The sequence below is a fragment of the Schistocerca nitens genome, chromosome 2 (assembly GCF_023898315.1).
Source record: "Schistocerca nitens isolate TAMUIC-IGC-003100 chromosome 2, iqSchNite1.1, whole genome shotgun sequence".
Taxonomy (NCBI): domain Eukaryota; kingdom Metazoa; phylum Arthropoda; class Insecta; order Orthoptera; family Acrididae; genus Schistocerca; species Schistocerca nitens.
Window position 1 is genome coordinate 845,778,122 of NC_064615.1, and position 20,716 is coordinate 845,798,837.

Sequence of the window (20,716 nt, forward strand, 5' to 3'; positions counted from 1 at the left end):
GGAAGTCGTATCCCTGCTGGAGAGCCACATTCAGAGTCTGATCCAGTCCCGGAAAGTATCCTGTTACAAGTGGGGCGCTTTTGTGGTACCCTCCACCTCAAAAAACTATCCAATCTCCTGGTGTCCCACCTCTGGAAAGGCAACTCACTCGCCCTTCACAACCTTTCCAGCAAACCTTAACCTCCTCTCATTGCACACAAACCCAGTCTCTCCCATCTACTCAATCTCCCACTTCCAGCTCCACTCCCTCCAAAACCTCAAAATTCCAATCAACACAATCTGGAACCACAACACCCTAATTCAGTAGTTAACCTTTCCTCCAAACCTCTCTCCCAATCCGAAACCTCTGTCCTATCCAAAGGCCTCACCTTCTGCCCCACTCCCAGGTTCAACCAAACAGTCCTCGTCAAAGATTTACTGTCCTACACTCGTACTCTCTGCTGGAAATATCACTTTGCCACGAAGAAAAATGATCCTAATTCTACTTCTAATGATCCAACTCCCCAAGACACTATTCAAATTGAACCCTGCCTGGAACAGTTCCTTCCTCCGTCACAGCGGGACCCACCTCCTCTTCCTCAAAATCACCCTCTCCAAACCTTCCAGGAATTTCTGACTTCCAGCCTTGCCTCTCAATCCTTCTTAAAAAACCTTAATCCTACTCCCAACATCACCACTGCTGAAGCCCAAGCTATCCGTGATCTGAAGGCTGACCGATCCATCGTCATTTTTCCGGCGGACAAGGGTTCCACGACTGTGGTACTTGATCGTTCACTGAGTGAGGTGGCACAGTGGTTAGCACACTGGACTCGCATTCAGGAGGATGACGGTTCAATCCCGTCTCCGGCCATCCTGATTTAGGTTATCCGTGATTTCACTAAATCGTTTCAGGCAAATGCCGGGATGGTTCCTTTGAAAGGGCATGGCCGATTTCCTTCCCAATCCTTCCCTAACCCGAGCTTGCGCTCCATCTCTAATGACCTCGTTGTCGACGGGATGTTAAACACTAACCACCACCACCACATGATCGTCGGAAGTATGTGGCTGAGGGACTGCGTCAGCTTTCAGACAACACCACATACAAAGTTTGCCAAGGTAATCCCATTCCTGATGTCCAGGCGGAGCTTCAAGGAATCCTCAGAACCTTAGGCCCCCTACAAAACCTTTCACCTGACTCCATCAACCTCCTGACCCCACCGACACCCCGAACCCCTACCTTCTACCTTCTTCATAAAATTCACAAACCCAATCATCCTAGCCGCCCCATTGTAGCTGGTTACCAAGCCACCACAGAATGTATCTCTGCATACGTAGATCAATACCTTCAACCCATTACATGCAGTCTCCCATTCTTCATCAAAGACACAAACCACTTTCTCGAACGCCTGGAATCCTTACCCAATCTGTTACCCCCAGAAACCATCCTTGTAACCACTGATGCCACTTCCTTATACACAAATAATCCGCACTTCCAGGGCCTCGCTGCGATGGAGCACTTCCTTTCACGCTGATCACATGCCACCCTACCTAAAACCTCATTCCTCATTACCTTAGCCAGCTTCATCCTGACCCACAACTTCTTCACTTTTGAAGGCCAGACATACCAACAATTAAAGGGAACAGCCATGGGTACCAGGATGGCCCCCTCGTATGCCAACCTATTCAAGGGTCGCTTAGAAGAAGCCTTCTTGGTTACCTAGGCCTGCCAACCCAAAGTTTGGTACAGATTTATTGATGACATCTTCATGATCTGGACTCACAGTGAAAAGAACTCCAGAATTTCCTCTCCAACCTCAACTCCTTTGGTTCCATCAGATTCACCTGGTCATACTCCACATCCCATGCTACTTTCCTTGACGTTGACCTCCATCTGTCCAATGGCCAGCTTCACACGCCCGTTCACATCAAACCCACCAACAAGCAACAGTACCTCCATTATGACAGCTGCCACCCATTCCACATCAAACGATCCCTTCCCTACAGCCTAGGTCTTCGTGGCAAACGAATCTGCTACAGTCCGGAATCCCTGAACCATTACACCAACAACCTGAAAACAGCTTTCGCATCCCGCAACTACCCTCCCGACCTGGTACAGAAGCAAATAACCAGAGCCACTTCCTCATCCCCTCAAACCCAGAACCTCCCACAGAAGAACCACAAAAGTGCCCCACTTGTGACAGGATACTTTCCGGGACTGGATCAGACTCTGAATGTGGCTCTCCAGCAGGGATACGACTTCCTCAAATCCTGCCCTGAAATGAGATCCATCCTTCATGAAATCCTCCCCACTCCACCAAGAGTGCCTTTCCGCCGTCCACCTAACCTTCGTAACCTCTTAGTTCATCCCTACGAAATCCCCAAACCACCTTCCCTGCCCTCTGGCTCCTACCCTTGTAACCGCCCCCGGTGTAAAACCTGTCCCATGCACCCTCCCACCACCACCTACTCCAGTCCTGTAACCCAGAAGGTGTACACGATCAAAGGCAGAGCCATGTGTGAAAGCACCCCCGTGATTTACCAACTGACCTGCCTACACTGTGAAGCTTTCAATGTGGGAATGACCAGCAACAAACTGTCCATTCGCATGAATGGACACAGGCAGACAGTGTTTGTTGGTGATGAGGATCACCCTGTGGCTAAACATGCCTTGGTGCACGGCCAGCACATCTTGGCACAGTGTTACACTGTCCGGATTATCTGGATACTTCCCAATAACACCAACCTGTCAGAACTCAGGAGATGGGAACTTGCCCTTCAGTATATCCTCTCTTCTCGTTATCTGCCAGGCCTCAACCTCCGCTAATTTCAAGTTTCCGCCGCTCATACCTCACCTGTCTTTCAACAACATCTTTGCCTCTGTACTTCTGCCTCGACTGACATCTCTGCCAAATCTCTTTGCCTTTACAAATGTCTGCTTGTGTCTGTGTATGTGTGGTTGGATATGGGTGTGTGTGCGAGTGTGTACCTGTCCTTTTTTCCCCCTAAGGTAAGTCTTTCCGCTTCCGGGATTGGAATGACTCCTTACCCTCTCCCTTTAAACCCACATCCTTTCGTCTTTCCCTCTCCTTCCCTCTTTCCTGATGAAGCAACCGTTGGTTGCGAAAGCTAGAATTTTGTGTGTATGATTGTGTTTGTTTGTGTGTCTATCGACCTGCCAGCGCTTTCGTATGGTAAGTCACATCATCTTTGTTTTTATATGTATACTTCTATGTATGAAGATTTCTCCCCCTTTCCATCTAATGCTCAATGTTACTAATTCGTCTGAATGAGTCAGTATTGTCAACAATCAATCCCATGATGTGATGTATTTACTATGATGTTAAAGTTAGAATTCCAAGACACTTGAACAATGATCTACATGGATTTCACAAACCAACTCCGTGATCAGTTTGATGCCCTCTTCTGAGCTTAGAATGTTCTTTAAGTGAGCACATCACCCCACAATATAACACCATGAGCACAGGTAAGTAAAGTAAACAAGCCTTTATGTTTCAAGTGTCAGAGACAGTAGAGATGATTCTTATAGTGAAGATAGTAGCAAACCTGTGACCATTTGTGACATCCTGCCTTGTATATAAACTGTTAGTCCTATTTGGTACGAATCCCATACACTAGAACAGTATTCTAAGATAAGATGCACAGCTAATTTGTAACTACTCTCCATGGTCATCGCCATGGTTTAGGTGTAGCATCTTCAACTAATAATCAAACACGTCCTAAGTTTCAGGTTTGATAACTGCCAATACTGGAATTTTGAAAAAAAAATCATTAGCAATGGTGGCCAAGGGTTCACAGTATGAAGGTCACCCTCATTCTGCCTATGGCCTAGCCAAAGAGGGTGGATGAGTGGATCAGATATTTTGGGTGCACTCTTGCCCTTGGAATGGAAAACTGCCCCCTAAAGGAAAATTAATAAATAAAAAAATAAAATAAACACAAACAGCAATTATTAATGGCATCTACATGCAAAAAGCTAACTGAAAGCACTGTATTAAAGATATGTCAAAAGACATGTGGCCTGTAATTGAAAAAGTGTCATTGTCAAAATATTCTGAATTAGTCACCCATTTGGAACTCTAGGAGGGGACTGCCAAGGGGTAGGTGATGATAAGAAAAAGATCGAGTAACCATTACAAGGTTAATATTGTATGAACTGGACATTGGAATGTCAGAAGTCTGAATGTGGTAGGAAAGCTAGAAAATTTGACAAGATAAATTCAAATGCCCAGTCTACATACAGTGGGAGTCATTGAAGTAAACAAGGATTTCCTGTCAAACAGGCTTGGAATGATATCAACAACAGCAGAAAATGGTGTTTATAAATAGAAAGGTGGGGCAGGAAGAGAGTTACTGTGAACAGTTGCATGATACAATTATTTTCATAAGAATTAACAGCAAACCAGTGCCAATGACAATAGTTATGGTATACATACCTATGTCATAAGTAGGTGATAAAGAGATACAGATACTATCTAGGGGCATTAAATGGTTAATTCAGAATGAAAATCTAGTAATCAGGGAGGATTGGAACATACTATTAGGGGCAGAAACAGAAAACAGAGTTGCAGGAGAATGAAAGCTCGGTAGTGTGAATGAGAGGGAAGAAAGACTAATTGATTTCTGCATTGCGTTTTGGCTAATACCTTGTTCAAAAGTCACAAGAGAAGGAAGTATACTTGGAGGCAGTCTAGAGACCTAGGAAGATTCCATCTGAGTCTCCATCATTGTGAGACAGATACTGAAATCAGATAGTGGATTGTAAGGCATACCCAAAAGCAGATAAAGGTTCATATTATACAATAAATTTATCTTGGAACTCTTTCATTTGGTCCTTGTTTGCATAGAAAAAACAGTAATATCAGAAATTGAAGCCACCTTGATGCAATACACCTTGTTATTCAATTATTTCTTTATTCTCCTCAAACTAGTTTCAGTGACAAATATCACCATCATGATGTATTATGAAGTACACACAGCAATAATGAATACGACAGTAAATGGTTTAGTTAAATGATGAACGGAAATCTCTAAAACTGACAATCACAGAAGCTGGACAGAGAACAAGGAAGTTGACTGTAAGGAAATCCTGTGTAACACTGAAATAGTCCAACTGATCAATGAAAGAAGCAAGTACAAAAATGTTTAGGAAATGGCAGGAACACAGTAGTGTATAATGAGGTGACAAAAGTCATGGGATAGTTCAAAATGGTTCAAATGGCTCTGAGCACTATGGAACTCAACTTCTGAGGTCATTAGTCCCCTAGAACTTAGAACTAGGTAAACCTAACTAACCTAAGGACATCACACACATCCATGCCCAAGGCAGGATTCGAACCTGCGACCGTAGCGGTCTCGCGGTTCCAGACTGCAGCGCCTAGAACCGCACGGCCACTTCGGCCGGCATGGGATAGTGATATGCACATATACACGGGGATGTAGTATCACATACACAAGGTATAAAAGGGCAGTTAATTGATGGAACTGTCATTTATATGCAGGTAATTCATGTGAAAAGATTTGTAATGGGATTATGGCTGCACAATGGAAATTAACAGACTTTGAATGTGTAATGGTAGTTGGAGCTCTACACATGGGGCATTCCACTTTGGAAATCATTAGGGAATTCAATATTCTGAGATCCACAGGGTTAAGAGTGTGCCAAGAACACCAAATTTCAGGCATTACCTCTCACCATGGACAACGAAGTGGCCAACGGCCTTCACTTAATGACCGAGAGCAGTGGCATTTGCATAGAAATGTCAGTGCTAACAGATGAGCAACACTGCATGAAATAATCAAAAAAATTTCTGTGGCACATACAACACACATATCCGTTAGGACAGAGCAGCAAAATTGGCATTAATTGGCTATGGGAGCAGACGACTGATGTGAGTGTCTTTGCTAACAGCTTGACATTGCCTGCAGTACCTCTCCTGGACTCGTAACCATATAGGCTGGTTCCTAGAAGAATGGAAAACTGTGGCCTGGTCAGATGGGTCCAAATTTCAGTTGGTAAGAGCTGATAGTAGGGTTCAAGTGTGGTGCAGATCCCACAAAGCCATGGATCCAAGTTGTCAATGAAGTGCTGTGCAAGCTTGTGGTGGCTTCATAGCTATGGTTCACATGGAACGGACTGGGTTATCTGGTCCAACTGAACCAATCAGTCACTGGAAATGGTTGTGTTTGACTATTTGGAGACTATTTAGAGCCATTCATTGACGTAATGTTTCCAAATAACGATGGAATTTTTATGAATGACAATGTGCCATGTTTCCGGGCCAAAACTGTTCACAAATGGTTTGAAAAACATTCTATACAAATTGAGTGAATGATTTGGCTATCAGATTCCCCAACATGAATCCCATCAAACATTTATGGGACATAACTGAGAGGTCAGTTTCTGCACAAAATCCTGCTCTGACAACACTTCTATAATTATGGGCAGCTACAGAGGCAGCATGGATCAATATTCCTACAGGGGACTTCCAACAAGTTGTTGAGTCCATGCCATGTCAAGCAGCTTCACAATTCCAGGTAAAACAAGGTCTGATGCAATATTAGGAGGTATCCCATGACTTTTGTCACCTCAGTGTTTAGGAAGCGAAGGGATGCTCAAGTTCACTAGGGTGCTAAAGTGAACTAGGAGCAGGAAAAATGTGAAGAAACCCAAAAAAAGATATGGTCAATGGGAAGGATAGATTCAGCATATACCAGCTCACTGCCATGCTGTTCAGAAAGTTATGAACCTCTTCTTTCACCTCGTTGTCGGAGCTGAATCGCTTTCCAGCCAAATGTTCTTTTAACCTAGAGAACAGGTGATAGTCACTAGGTGCCAAGTCAGGACTATAGGGTGGGTGAGTGATTATGTTCCACTGAAACAGTTGCAGGAGAGCAACGGTTTGCAGAGCAATGTGTGGGTAAGCGTTGTCATGAAGAATGTGTACGCCCTTGCTCAACATTCCTCTTTTCCGGTTCTGAATTGCCCATTTGAGTTTTTTCAGAGTCTCACAGTACCCGCAGCATTAATTGTGGTCCCAGCGATTCAGCTCCGATGATGAGGTGAAAGAAGAGGTTCATAATTTTCTGAACAGCATGGCGGCGAGCTGGTATGACATGGGTATACAAAAACTGCCACAGCGTCTACAAAAATGTATCAACAGAAATGGTGATTACGTTGAAAAATAGCTAAATGTTCAAGGTGTAAACTGATGTGAACCATTGTAGAAATAAACAGGTCTATGTACTTATAAAAAATAGGAGACCTTACTTTTGGGATTACCCTTGTATCATTTGGAGAACAGATGTGCAAGTGGATGATGAATGTTGCAACCACAGAAAAGAATTTGAAATGATCACGATTTATGGAGAATGTAGAAGAATTGTTGAGGCTGCTGTTGCCTTGTATGCCAAGCATTTTCTAGAGAAAGCTCGCTCTCGCTCATTCTTTTACAAGGTTGTGAGTGTCTTTATGTCTGATGACAGCAAACGGAGTGGCAAAAGGAAATGAAGCAAATATGTTACAGAAGAAGCTAATGAAACAACTGTACTAGCAGCAGTACACCACAACCCATGCATAAGCACTCGGCAATTACACAGCAATTCTAGTAAATCTCTAGATAGTATCGTCACACTACTGCATTGTCATAAATATCAACATCATCATGTGCTGTTGCATCAAGAACTTCATGGCACTGATTTCCATAACTGGGTAGTGTTTTGTGAATGGGCACCTCAACGAATTAAAAATATATGATCAGTTTGGAAGGAAGTGTCTGGTCAGCAGCACAAGGTTGATGATATACAGTCAGTTCATAATAAAAATATTTCTGTAATGGTAAGTCAGATGTATGTACAGTATTTAACAACCATTTTCTGAGCACTGCTGGTTAATTAAACAAAAACTTAGTTTCTACAGGGAATCATATAACTCTCTTGGAAAATTACCTTTCTGAGATTGATGTCTGAAATACTCCTCTATGATACTGACAAGGTGGAGAGTGAGTCAATAATTAAATTGCTGAAAACTAAGGACTCTCATGGATATGATGGAGTGCCTAGCAGAATATTAAAGTGCTGTACTTAGCCATATCAGTAATTTTTCCTTTAAGAATGGTCAGTTTCCTCAGAGATAAAAATACTCATTAGTAAAGCTGCTTTATAAAAAGAGAGGAAGGGATAATTTAGACAATTTAGACCTATTTCTATGTCATCAATGTTTGCTATAGTTATTGAAAAGGCTGTGTATTTAATGATAATTGATCATTTTATGTCACATAATTTGCTATCAAATGCACAGACCGGCTTTAGAAGTGGTCTAACAACTGAAAGAGCATAATCTCTTTTCTCTGTGAGGTAGTGGATCGATTAAACAAAATGTTTTGAACACTAGTCAATTTTTTTTAATTAACTAAGGCATTTGATTGACTTGATCATGAAATATTGCTCCAGAAGTTGAACCACTGTGGAATATGGGGAGTAGCTCACAATTGGTTCACCTCTCACTTTAACAACAGACAGAAAAAGGTCATTATTCACAGTGTCGAGAATGGCTGTGGTGTGGGGTCTGAGTGGGGCACGATGAAATGGCAGGTGCCCCTAGGATCAGTGTTGGGGCCACTCCTGTTCCTTATTTATATAAATCATATTCCCTCTAGTATTACAGATAATTCTAAAACATTTCTGTTTACTGATGACGCTAGCTTGGAAGTAAAGGATGTTGAGTTCAACATAAGCTCTGGTTCAAATAGTACAGTTCATTACATAAGTTCATGGCTTGTAAAAAATAAAATAAACTAACACTAAATCTCGGTAAGACTCAGTTTTTACAGTTTGTAACACACAATTCAATGAAAACTGACGTTTTAATTTCACAGAATGCGAATATGATTAGTGAAACTGAACAGTTCAAATTTCTAGGTGTTCATATAGATAGTAAAAAGTCATGGAAAGCCCACGTTCAGGATCTTGATCAAAGGCTTAATGCTGCTGTTTTTACTATTGAAACGGTATCTGAAGTAAATGATTATTCAACACAAAAATTAGTCTACTTTGCTTATGTTGTATGGTATTATATTTTTGGGGTAACTCTTCCCATTCTCAAATGATATTTTTGGCTCAGAAATGGGCAGTATGGGCAAAAGATGGTGTAAGTTTGCGAACCTCTTGTCGATTCCTGTTCACTAGTCTGGGTATTCTGACACTGACTTCTCAATGTATATATTCTTTACTTTTGTTTCTTGTTAACAATATCAGCTTATTCCACAAGAATTAACACTAGACGGAAATCTAATCTGCATTTGGATCACACTTCATTGACTCTTGTGCAGTACACTGCTGCATCTGTTTTCAGTACGCCACCACAAGAATTCAAAAATTTATTAGCATTAATCCATGTGCTTTCAAACTGAAACTGAAGTTTTCTCATGGATCACTCCTATTCTGTTGAGAAGTTCCTTGAAAAATTAAGCCGTTTCCTATGTTATGCTGCTGATTGCATTCACTCAAACTTAAGCTTTAACTTTTTTGGGTTCATAAACATTTTATTTTAGCTGGTATTACTTTTATACTGTAATTTCATGTACTGACACATTTCATGTCCTTGGAGTTTTGCTCCTCAATTTGGTCCTATGGATTTAGATGTGGGTGGGGAGGGGGGTGGGGGGGGGAGGAAGAGAGAGAGAGAGAGAGAGAGAGAGAGAGAGAGAGAGAGAGAGACACCCACGTTCTTCACTGAGGTACTAGTTTCCGATGAGTCTACATTCACAAACCATGGTAGTGTTAACCGGCATAATATGCATTACTGGAGTGTAGACAATCCCCCACTGTTGCAAGTTGATCATCTATGTTTTTGGTCAGTTAACGAATGGTGTGGCATCTTGGGGAACAAACTCATTGTTCCATATTTTATCAATGGCATGTTGAATGGACACAAATGTCAAACTTTCTTAGAAAAGGGTACTACTGCAATGTGGTGCCCTGGACGTTCGAGAATGCATAACGTTTCGGCATGACAGTTGCACAGCACATTATGTACTTGAAGCACGGGAGGTATTAGACCATATTTATATTGTTTAGTGGATTGGCAGAGGTGATCCTATTAATTGGCCTGCTAGGTCATGGGATTTGATGTTGCTGGATTTCTTTCTGTGGGGTTAATTAAAAGATAAAGTGTACCAGCAAGTGCCAAGAGGCCATGAAGACATGGCTGAGTGCATCAGAAATAAGTGTGCTGATGTTACCACAGCTGTGCTTCTGTCCTGTGTATGGTTATTTGAAAAGCAGATCATTAGGTGTACTGGGGTTGGTGGTACTATGCTTGAACACTTACTCTAATTGGAAACATAGAGTAGCAGTCACCTTGAGCAAAGGCCACAATGGCGTGTTGTGTCGTCCCCTGTTTGATATGCTGGAGGAATACAACTTTGCAACACACATGATAGATGAAGCAAGTGGGACACAAAAAGCAGACTACCACAGGCAAAAACAGCATTTCTGGCCAAAAAAGTCTACCAGTATTTTAACAATAGTTTTAATTCGAGGAAGAAATATTTGGGAGTGTATATTTGGAGCACAGCATTGAAAGTGAATCATTGATTGTGGGGAAACTGGATGTTAAATAAACAGAGAAGATAAGAAATTAGGAGGCCCTCCACAGAATTGGCAAGAGAAGTACAATATGAGGAACACTGACAAGAAGAAGGGGAAGGATGAAAGGACATATGTTAAGACATCAGGGAATAACTTCACTGGTACTGCAGCTGTAGAGACTAAAAATTGTAGGGGAACACAGAGATTTGAATATACTAGCAAATGACTGAGGGAAATGGATCTGAGTGCTATTCTGAATTGAAGAAGTTGTCTCAGGAGAGGAAGCTGTGGCAGGCTGCATCACACTAATCAGAAGACTGATTTCCAATGTATTTGTGTGAGATGCCTAATTCAAAATGTGAATTATTGATTTTGTAGTCATAAGGTACTAAGGTTTTTCATTTTGCAAAGTGCACGTATTTACATCATTTACCGAAGCTGCTATTCTTTGTAATTCTTTGAAATCTTATCAAGAACCTACTGGATATTTATGCAGTTTTATCCAGACACTACTTCGTTATAGAAAACTGCATCATTTGAAAAGAGTCTGAGGTTACTATTAATATTGTCTGCCAGGAAATTAATATACAACTGAACAACTAGGGTCACAACTAACTTCCCTATAAGTCACTTGTACTTCCATTAGTGACTCTCCATCCAAGATAACAGGCTGCCATGAATTCCTCTCCTGTGCCAACCTTTCATCTCATAGTAGCAATTGCAACCTACATTCTCAATTATTTGCTGGATATATTGCAATCTCTGTCTTCCTCTATAATTATTTACCCTCTACAAACCCTTAAGAACCATGAAAGTTTTTCCCTGGTAGCTTAGCAGATGTCCTGTCATCCTGTCCCTTCTTCTTGTCAGTATTTTCCAAACGTTCCTTTCCTCACCAATTCTCTGGAGGACCTCCTCATTCCTTACCTTATAGTTCCACCTAATTTTCAACATTCTTTTGTAGCACCACATCTCAAATGCTCCAATTCTTTTCTTTTCCAGTCTTCCTGCAGCCCATGTTTCACTACCATACAATGCTGTGCTCCAAGTGCACATTCTCAGAAATTTCTTCCTCAAATTAAGGCCTGTGTTTGATACTAGTACAATTCTACTGGCAAGGAATTCCCATTTTGCCAGTCCTAGTCTGCTTCTTATGTCATCCTGCCTCCATCCAGCATGGGTTATTTTGCCGCCTAGGTTGCAGAATCTCTTTACTTTGTCTACTCCATGATCCGCAATTCTGATGTTAAGTTTCTCGCTCTTCTCATTTCTGCTATGTATCATTAGTTTCATCTTTCTTTGATTTACTTTCAATCCAATTTCTGCACCCATTAGATTGTTCATTGCATTCTACATATCCTGCAAGTCTCCTTCCCTTTCTCTGAGGATAACAATGACATCAGTGAATCTCATAATTGATATCCTTTCACTTGAATTTTAAATTCCACTCTTGGACCTTTCTTTCATTTCCACCACTGCTTCTTTGACATATAGATTGAAAATCAGAGGTAAAAGACTACATCCCTGTCGTACACTCTTTTTAATCCTAGCACTTTGTTCTTGGTCACTCAGTCTTATTGTTCCTTCTTGGTTCTTGTACACAATGTATATTGACATCTTCAACTTTTGTAGTCCTGTCTTCCTCAGTTGCATGTAATATTATGGTATATTGATAATTTTTACTTATGGACCGCCTGACAAGATATATTACCTATCCTTCCCTACAGCTTACTTCTATTTTTCTCAGAGGTTTGAACATATTGCACCATTTTACACTGTCGAATGCCTTTTCAAAGTCGAAAAATCCAATGGAAGTGTCTTGGTCTTCCTTTGTCTTGCATCCATTTTGAAGCACAATGTCAGAACACCTGTCTGGTGCTTTTACCTTTCCTAGAGCCAAACTTATTATTATCTAACAGATCCTCAATTTTCTTTTCCATTCTCCTGTATATTATTCTTGTCAGCCACTTGGGTACATGAGCAGTTAAGCTGACTGTGTGATAATTCTTGCACTTGTCAGCTTTTGCTGTCTTCAGAATTGTGTGGATGATGTTTTTCTAAAAGCCTGATGGTATATCACCAGTCCCATACATTCTACATACGAATGTGAATTGTTGTTTTGTTGCCACTTTCCCTGACACATTTAGAAACTACAATACAAAATTATCAATCCCTTCCACCTTATTTGAAGTTAAGTAATCCAAAGTTCATTTAAATCCTGATTCTAATACTGGATGCTGCTTCTCTTCCCTGTCGACTCTCATTTCTTCTTCTGTCCCATCATACAAGTCCTGCCCCTAATACAGGCCTTAAGTGCACCTTTTCAACCTATCTACTCTCTCTTCTGCGTCTAACAGTGGAGTTCCCATTGCACCCTTAACATTACCACCCTTGATTTTAATTTCACTGAACCTTTTTTTGACTTTTCTATACACTGAGTCAGACTTTCCAACAATCACTTCTTTTTCAATTTCTTCACATTTTTCATGCTTCCATTTCACCTTAGCTTCCCTGCACTTCCTATTAATTTTGTTCTAAGTGACTTGTATTTTTGTATCCTTGAATTTCCCTGTGCATTTTTGTACTTCCTTTCACTGATCAGCTGAAATATTTCTTCCGTTATCCATGGTTTCTTCACGGTTACCTTCCTGGTACCTACTTTTTTCTTCCCAACTACTGTGATTGCCCTTTTTAGAGATACTCATTCCTTTTTAGCTGAAATGCCTACTGAGCTATTCATTACTGCAGCTTCTATAGCCTCAGAGAACTTCAATTGTGTCTCTTCATCCATTACTACTTTTGTATCCCACTTCTGTGTGCACTAATTCTTCCTGACTAATCTTAAACTTCAGCCTGCTCTTCATCATTACTAAATTCTGATCTGTGTCAGTAACTGGTCCTGGGTACACCTGATTTTGGAACCTCTGCCTGACCATGGCGTAATGTAATTGGAATCTTCCCCTATTTACCAGCCTTTTCCATGTATACCTCCAACTCTTGTGATTCTTGAACAGAGTACTCGCTATTACTAGCTGAAATTTATTGCAGAACTCAATTAACCTTTATCCTCTTTCCTTCCTAGTACCAAGTACATATTCTCCCATAAACAATTCTTCCACTCCTTACCCTACAATCACATTCCAATCTCCCATGGCTATTAGATTTTCATCTCTCTTTATGTACTGAATTACCTTTTCAATATCCTTGTATACTTTCTCTACCTCTTCAGCCTCTGCTTGCGATGCCAGCATATATACTTGAACTATTGTTGTCAGCATTGGTTTGCTGTAGATTCTGATGAGAACTACCCTATCACTGAACTTTTCACAATTACTCACTCTCTGCCCTGCCTTCCCGTTCACTATGAATCATACTCACGTTATACCATTTTCTGCTGCTCTTGATAGTACCCTATACTCATCTGACCAGAAATACTTGTCTTTTCCCATTTCACTTCAATGACCCAACTACATCAAAACTGACCATTAGCATTTCCATTTTCAGATTTTCTAGCTTACCTACCACGTTCAGACTTCTGACATTTTGTAACCCAACTTGTAGAATGTTACCCTTTCACTGGGTATTCAATATTTTCCTCACAGTCACCTCTCACCCAGCAGTCCCCCTGTAGAGATCTGAATGAGGGACTAGCTCAGAATCTTTTGCCAATGGAGTGATCATCATGACACTTTTTCAAGTACAGGCCACATGTCCTGTGGGTACACATTATGTGTCTTTAATGTAGTGGTTTCCATTGCCTTCTGCATCCTCATGCAATTGATCATTGCTGATTCTTCTGCCTTTTAGGGGCAGTTTCCCACCACAGGGGCAAGAAGTGCCCTGAACCTCTGTCTGTTCTCTATCATCTTTGAAATGGCCGTTGTCATAAAGGAGTGGCTTCCTACACCGGAAGTCTTTGGCCGCCACTGCTGATGACATTTAAGCAGTGGCAAAGTTCAAACCCAGGATTGTGGATGTTTTGATTACTAGTCCAACACACTACCCCAAACCACGGGTTGTCTCATACGCCATATAGAAGTACTTTTGTTAATAAATGCTTGTGCAGTGCTGAGTCAAATGCTGTTTGGAAGCCAAGACATAACAGTGCTCACCTAGTCAGGCTTATAGAGTGTTATGTGAAAAAAGTGCAAGTTGGGTTTCATATGGCTAGCATTTATGAAATCCATGGTGGTTTGCATGGAGGAAATCATCCTGTTAAGAGGTACATTATTATGTTTGAGCTCAGAATAGATTCTAGGATTATATAACAGATGGATTTCAGTGAGGATGGATGATACTTCTGTGGATCACTTCTGTTTACACTCCTGTAGATGAAGGTGACCTGTGATTTCTTTTGTTCAGTGGATCTACACTATATTGTGGTCAATATGAACTTAAGTCAACTGCAAATTCTGGATATAACCTATCAGGGATCCCAATGGACTCTGGAGTCTTGTTTGATTGTAGTGATTGTAACTGTTTCTCAACTTCCCAGACACTAATTTCTAAGTCACTTTGCTGTGTGTGAGAAGTAAACTGGGGCAGCACTTCTGTATCTCCCTTAGTAGAGAATCATTTGAAAATACAGTTCATCATTTCCACTCCTGTTTTGCTACCCTCAATTTAAGGTTATCTGTTATCCAAGAGTATCTGGGCATAACTTTCAGGTCATTTACAGCCTTTGTGTGAATATGATCAGAATTTCCTAGGTTTTTGAAAGAGATCTTCTGCAATTGTCAGTGAAGGCTACATGCACTACATTTCTGAAAGCCAAACAATCTCCCAAGAGTGAAAGTACCTTTGTGCTGCCCACCTTTGTATACATTCAGCGTCCCCTGTTAGTCTATTTGGTGTGGGTCCCGTACACTTTAACAATATTCTAAGATGTGATGAGCGAATGCTTAAAATTATTTGTACTTCCAGTGTTAGAATATAGTTCTAGTGTGTGGGACCCTTACCAGATAGGACAAACAGTGGACAATGAATATGTACCAAGAAGGTTGGCACAAATTGTCACAGGTATATTTGCCTCATAAGAGAGTGTCATGGAAATTTTGAAAAACTGAATTGGCAGACATTTGAAGAGAGATGCCAGTTATCTCACGGAAGTCTACTTAAAAAGTTTGAAGACCCAGTATTAAGTGAAAATTTGGAGAAATTCTTCACCGCCTCCCCCCCTCAAGCATCACTCCCATAGTGACATACATGGAGACAAGACTAGACTAATTACAGCACACTTGCATTTCAGCAGTGATTCTTGCTGTGCTCTCCATATGTAATTAGAACAGGAAGGAACCTTGACATGTGGTACCTTGCTAATTACCCTCTTCACAGAGGTTTGAGGAGTACATATATAGATGTAATGTAGGTTTAAATGTTTTTCATTCAGGATCTCCCCCCCCCCCCCCCCCTCTCTCTCTGTCACACACACACACACACACACACACACACACACACACACACACAAAATGCCTTGTTTTACACACACACACACACACACACACACACAGAATGTCTTGTTTTGCAGCTACTATGGAGAAGTCACTATTTCTTTAGGAGTTGCTTTACGCCAGCTGTATAACATAGAGGATCCTTCCAACACTAACTGTTCAACTAGGTAATACATAATCAACTATTCTTTTAAACTGGGGCCTTGCAAAGCTCTAAGATCCATTACAATAACACTGAATGTGTTATGTCATCATACTGTGGGATAAATTTTCATTGAATAAAAGATTCTTAGTTGCATGGAAGTGTTTAATAAGGACAACAGACAACATGTTACGTGCACTCTAGAATATCTAGTCAACAAGAACATCATCCTTTTTGGGCTTAGTCACAAAAGGGATGATGGTTTTGTTGTCTATGAGTAATTGATGTCCCTAAATACACTATCATAAATGCACTATGTGACAATCTGAGACTGTTGATTATTTTATGTGTATTCAAGATATGCATTCAATCTTATTGTAATACAAACTGAGAAAACAAACAAATCAGAGAAAAATTATGACTTTTATGCCTATGGGTTCTTTTTCTTATCTCTCATTTATAGGAATAATGTTTTGCAACACTCAAGGTAATGAAATGACTTTTGTAATTACAGAAAAAAAAAACTGAAACAGAATTCAACATATGTTTACATCCTTCACCAAATATTAACCATATATATAACATTTTTCTTGTTTCAGGGATGCTTATTCTGCTGGAGCACAGAATATGAGTTCCACTCTCATGCAACAAACTAATACAGTGCCACAGCTTGTTGGTGCAAATGTTTCATATAGGAACTATGAATGTAAACCAGCTTTGCCACAGGGTGCTGCAAGTCATTTCTGATAACACTAGATTATTAATGATGGATGTAATCTGAAAATGAAATTGTTTCTTCAAGATGTCTTATACATTACTGAAATATATTTATTTTTTATTGGATGTTTGTCATTATAACTGCTGACATTAATTATTTTACCATTTGTAAAAACACAATACAGGCTAGAGTGCAACTGCACTTCCAAGTTCTCAATTTGCTCACAAGGTAAGAAGTGACTGGTCATATAGCTTCCTCCAAATATGTGAATGTCTATTGTTACTATTGTCGGCTTTTCTTTAAACATTCTATCTAACTTGATAGAATCCAGAATCAAAAATGCATTACCACTTCCTTTTGAAGATGAGAAATATACATTCATACCAGTATTACTGAAAGTGTAAAAAATAAGAATCAAGTGTAGATACACATTAAGTTTAGTTTTTCATAGTTAGATAAATCCACTCCAGCTACTTCCACTGATAATGCATATTCTCCTGTTATACTGGAAGTTTCTTCATTAAAAAGTTCATTGAGAGATTAATTTTTATCAAAAATTATTAAAAAATACAGGGTAATATCATGTATATATCAAATCACAACACTTTTAAAAACCTTGTGACATCCTATTCTGCAGTATTTTCCAATGCATGTGTTTGGAATATTTTTATAACCTCAGCAAACTATAATGAATTTACATAAGACAGATAGTAGTATTCACACCACATTACAGGTACACAGTTAAGTGTTGTTATTTACACGGATATAATCAGTTCAAATAAATTAACTGGTATTTCTGCCACCTCTAAATGCCATATGAAATAGACCAGCTTTAGGAGAAAATATTTCAGAAATATATATTATGTGCCTTCTACCACAGCATTACTTTCTTTAGTGTAAACAGCAGTAGTTTATCTGAACAACACATCTTCTACTGATTACCAGAAAAAGCCAGCTCCTGAAGTAGAATATTAGAAATAGTACTTCTTGTCACTTTGGAAACTGATAATTAGCATGAAGTGCTCTCTTATTGAGGCACAGGATACATATTTAGTAATCCATAAGACCTAAATTTATTAACTGAGTATGATCTAACATATCTGCCATTAAAATTATTCCAACTTAATTTATGACAGCAGAAACATAAAAATGTATTACAAAAAACTGAATCATTTATAAAGCATTGCCCAAAAAGAGCCAGCAAAAATTACTACTTCAGTTGACACTCAAATGGAGGTTTAACAATCTCTTGACACAAAAAAAAGATAATAAATGCTTTTGGAGATTGGCTGCTTTTGAAACGTAGCTGACAAGAAAGTCACTTGGGCCCAAAATCAAATGAATGATGAAACAAGATAATGGTAGCTCCAATTCAGACTTATTTTGAGTACAAATATTTTAAAATATAGTTTGGATATTGCGATACTGTAACTGAAATGAAATAAATTTTAATATACTTGAAATACATTGTTCCTTAGTTTTAATAACGTTTTATTGCAAAATGACAGTGCAAATAATGAGAACTCAGAATGCATGTTAGGTGCAACTGATATAACAAATACTGTATATATCAATGATACCTGGTAGTTTGTTTACTTAGTTAGAAGAATGACATATTTTAATAAATTTATCCATTCGTAATGGACTACAAAGCTTCTTGTATAGATGAAATATAAGAAGTCTGCTTTTGTTCTTTGCATTCACAAATATGCATGTATATAGTAGCAATGAAAATGGTGAATTGATATGTATTTGAAAAGAGAATATTGGAATTTATAAACAGAAACAGAGTTTCTATAATCCCTACTCTAACACACTATTCAATCATTCTTAATGTTTTCCTATTGACAAGAACAGGAAACTGCTCTTATTTCTTATTAATTTACAGTCTTTAAAATCATATACTGGCTGACAGCATATCTCAAGAAATGGCACTACGACTGTACTGTTTTAACAATTTTTACTCTTCTAAACTTTCCCAGCTTTCATCTTCTTTTGCATGGAAAAACTTCTGCTTTTTTGCCACAAAAAGCAAACAAGGCCTTTTCAAGAAAATGTATGTGTACACTACAAATCAATACCTGATTTTCGTATTTCACAGGAAGCTTTTGCAAAATGTTTGTTAAGGACGTTTGTTACAGATCAACTAAATTTTGTGTCTATATTTTTACAGTCTCCTCCACTGCTTTTCAAAATTTGATAGAGATTTTTACCATTGGTTATCCACAGACTGTTGTTGGCTCTAAAATTAAATTCTTTACTTTACATGGGAGCATAAAATCAAATAAACTTTTTGAAAAGGCAAATTTCTGGAGATCTAGATGCTCACCAAAATGGCAAACTCTAACAAAAAGAATGTAAAGCAAATTTTTCATTGTGAATTAAACATGAAAAAGTTTATGAAAATATTATACTGGAAAACTAACATTGGAACAAAAAAGCAATAGGGGTGATATTCATCAACCAATCCACCAAACATGCATCCTTGCCCATAGATGTCAACACAGATAATGAAACATAGATTTTCCAGTGTGATCCCGAAACAAAGCAGCATTGTTATCATGCATGAATGAGTACTTGAAAGTCAACACTGTTAATTAGAAGCACTACAGAGAATTCTAAACAAGCCAAGGAGAGTGTAAGGAAGAAAAGATCACGGATTCTGAACCAGAACAATACATTATATCATAGTTTCCTGTCTGGCAAGCAGTTTTCAGGGACAGGCACAATCTTACATTCCAGCAGTCATGCAGCAATGTACAGGAGGGGAGGAGAATAAGTTCGAGAATACAATTTTATTAAAAGAAGACTTCATTAAAATCAGCTGCATTCCAATAAAATAATATAATTAAAGTACCACATCTTCTATAACTGCTTCTGCACACAAGAAGAAGTTAAAGGGCTCAGTTAAATAGGTTATGAAATTATATAACTATCAGAAGAAAGTTGGATGTAGCAAATTTGAACAAAGTTTCTAAAGCAAGAAGAAATCTATTTGCCTCAAACATTTGCCTATAGTTGTACAAGTAGTTCCTGGTATTCTACACTAGAAAGAGTGTGCTCCATGAAAGGATGACACAGATAGTCAGAAGACATGAAAAAAAGTAACAAACACTGTTGCTCCAGAATGGTGGAGTGACTAAAGCAATAGATACAGTCAAAGACAGAAATATACTAGGCAACGTAAGAGAAAGAGAAGTCCAAGGAAAATTTGTACCAAATGAACTGAATGGCTAGGTGTGTTTGGATTAGGACACTAGGGACACTAATTTAACAGTAAGAAGAACAACAGAGAGTAAAATGCAGAGGAAGGTCTGAATATAAGGTATAAAATAGATTATCAAGAAAAGTGGATGAATGAAGCATTTAAAAGTGAAAACTGCACAAATACACACAATATGAAATAGGCATCATCATCATCAAATCAGTGAAAAGGGTGACAGCAAATTAAAAAAATAAAAAGTGCATTTTTAAATATTGTGAAATTGGAGACTTTGACAAACCTGAATGTAAAAAAAAAAAAAAGAAAAAAATCACACAACAATTAGAAAAGATATGCCAGTCAAGGAAGGATTAACTGCCGTACATGCGATTCATTCAGTGATACATATTTTAAATTGTAGATAAAAATTTTGATTCATGATAGTCACATATCATATGTAGGTTGGAAACGGGAAGAACTATACAAGGTGGTCCACTGATAGTGACCGGGCCAAATATCTGTTGAAATAAGCATCAAACAAAGCAACTACAAAGAACGAAACTAGTCTAGCTTGAAGGGGGAAACCAGATTGCAGTATGGTTGGCTCGCTAGATGGC

At 39.1% G+C, this 20,716-nt stretch overlaps 1 protein-coding gene across 1 annotated transcript in view; it reads left to right on the forward strand.

The window, feature by feature from the left end:
• LOC126234672 (protein gooseberry-neuro-like) overlaps positions 1-16,926 on the forward strand; it is a 433,892-nt gene extending 416,966 nt beyond the window's left edge. Inside the window, exon 7 of the mRNA XM_049943412.1 lies at positions 16,779-16,926. Coding sequence (XP_049799369.1) covers positions 16,779-16,926 — 148 coding nt within the window. The remainder of the gene's footprint in view (positions 1-16,778) is intronic.
• Positions 16,927-20,716: the final 3,790 nt, after the last annotated feature.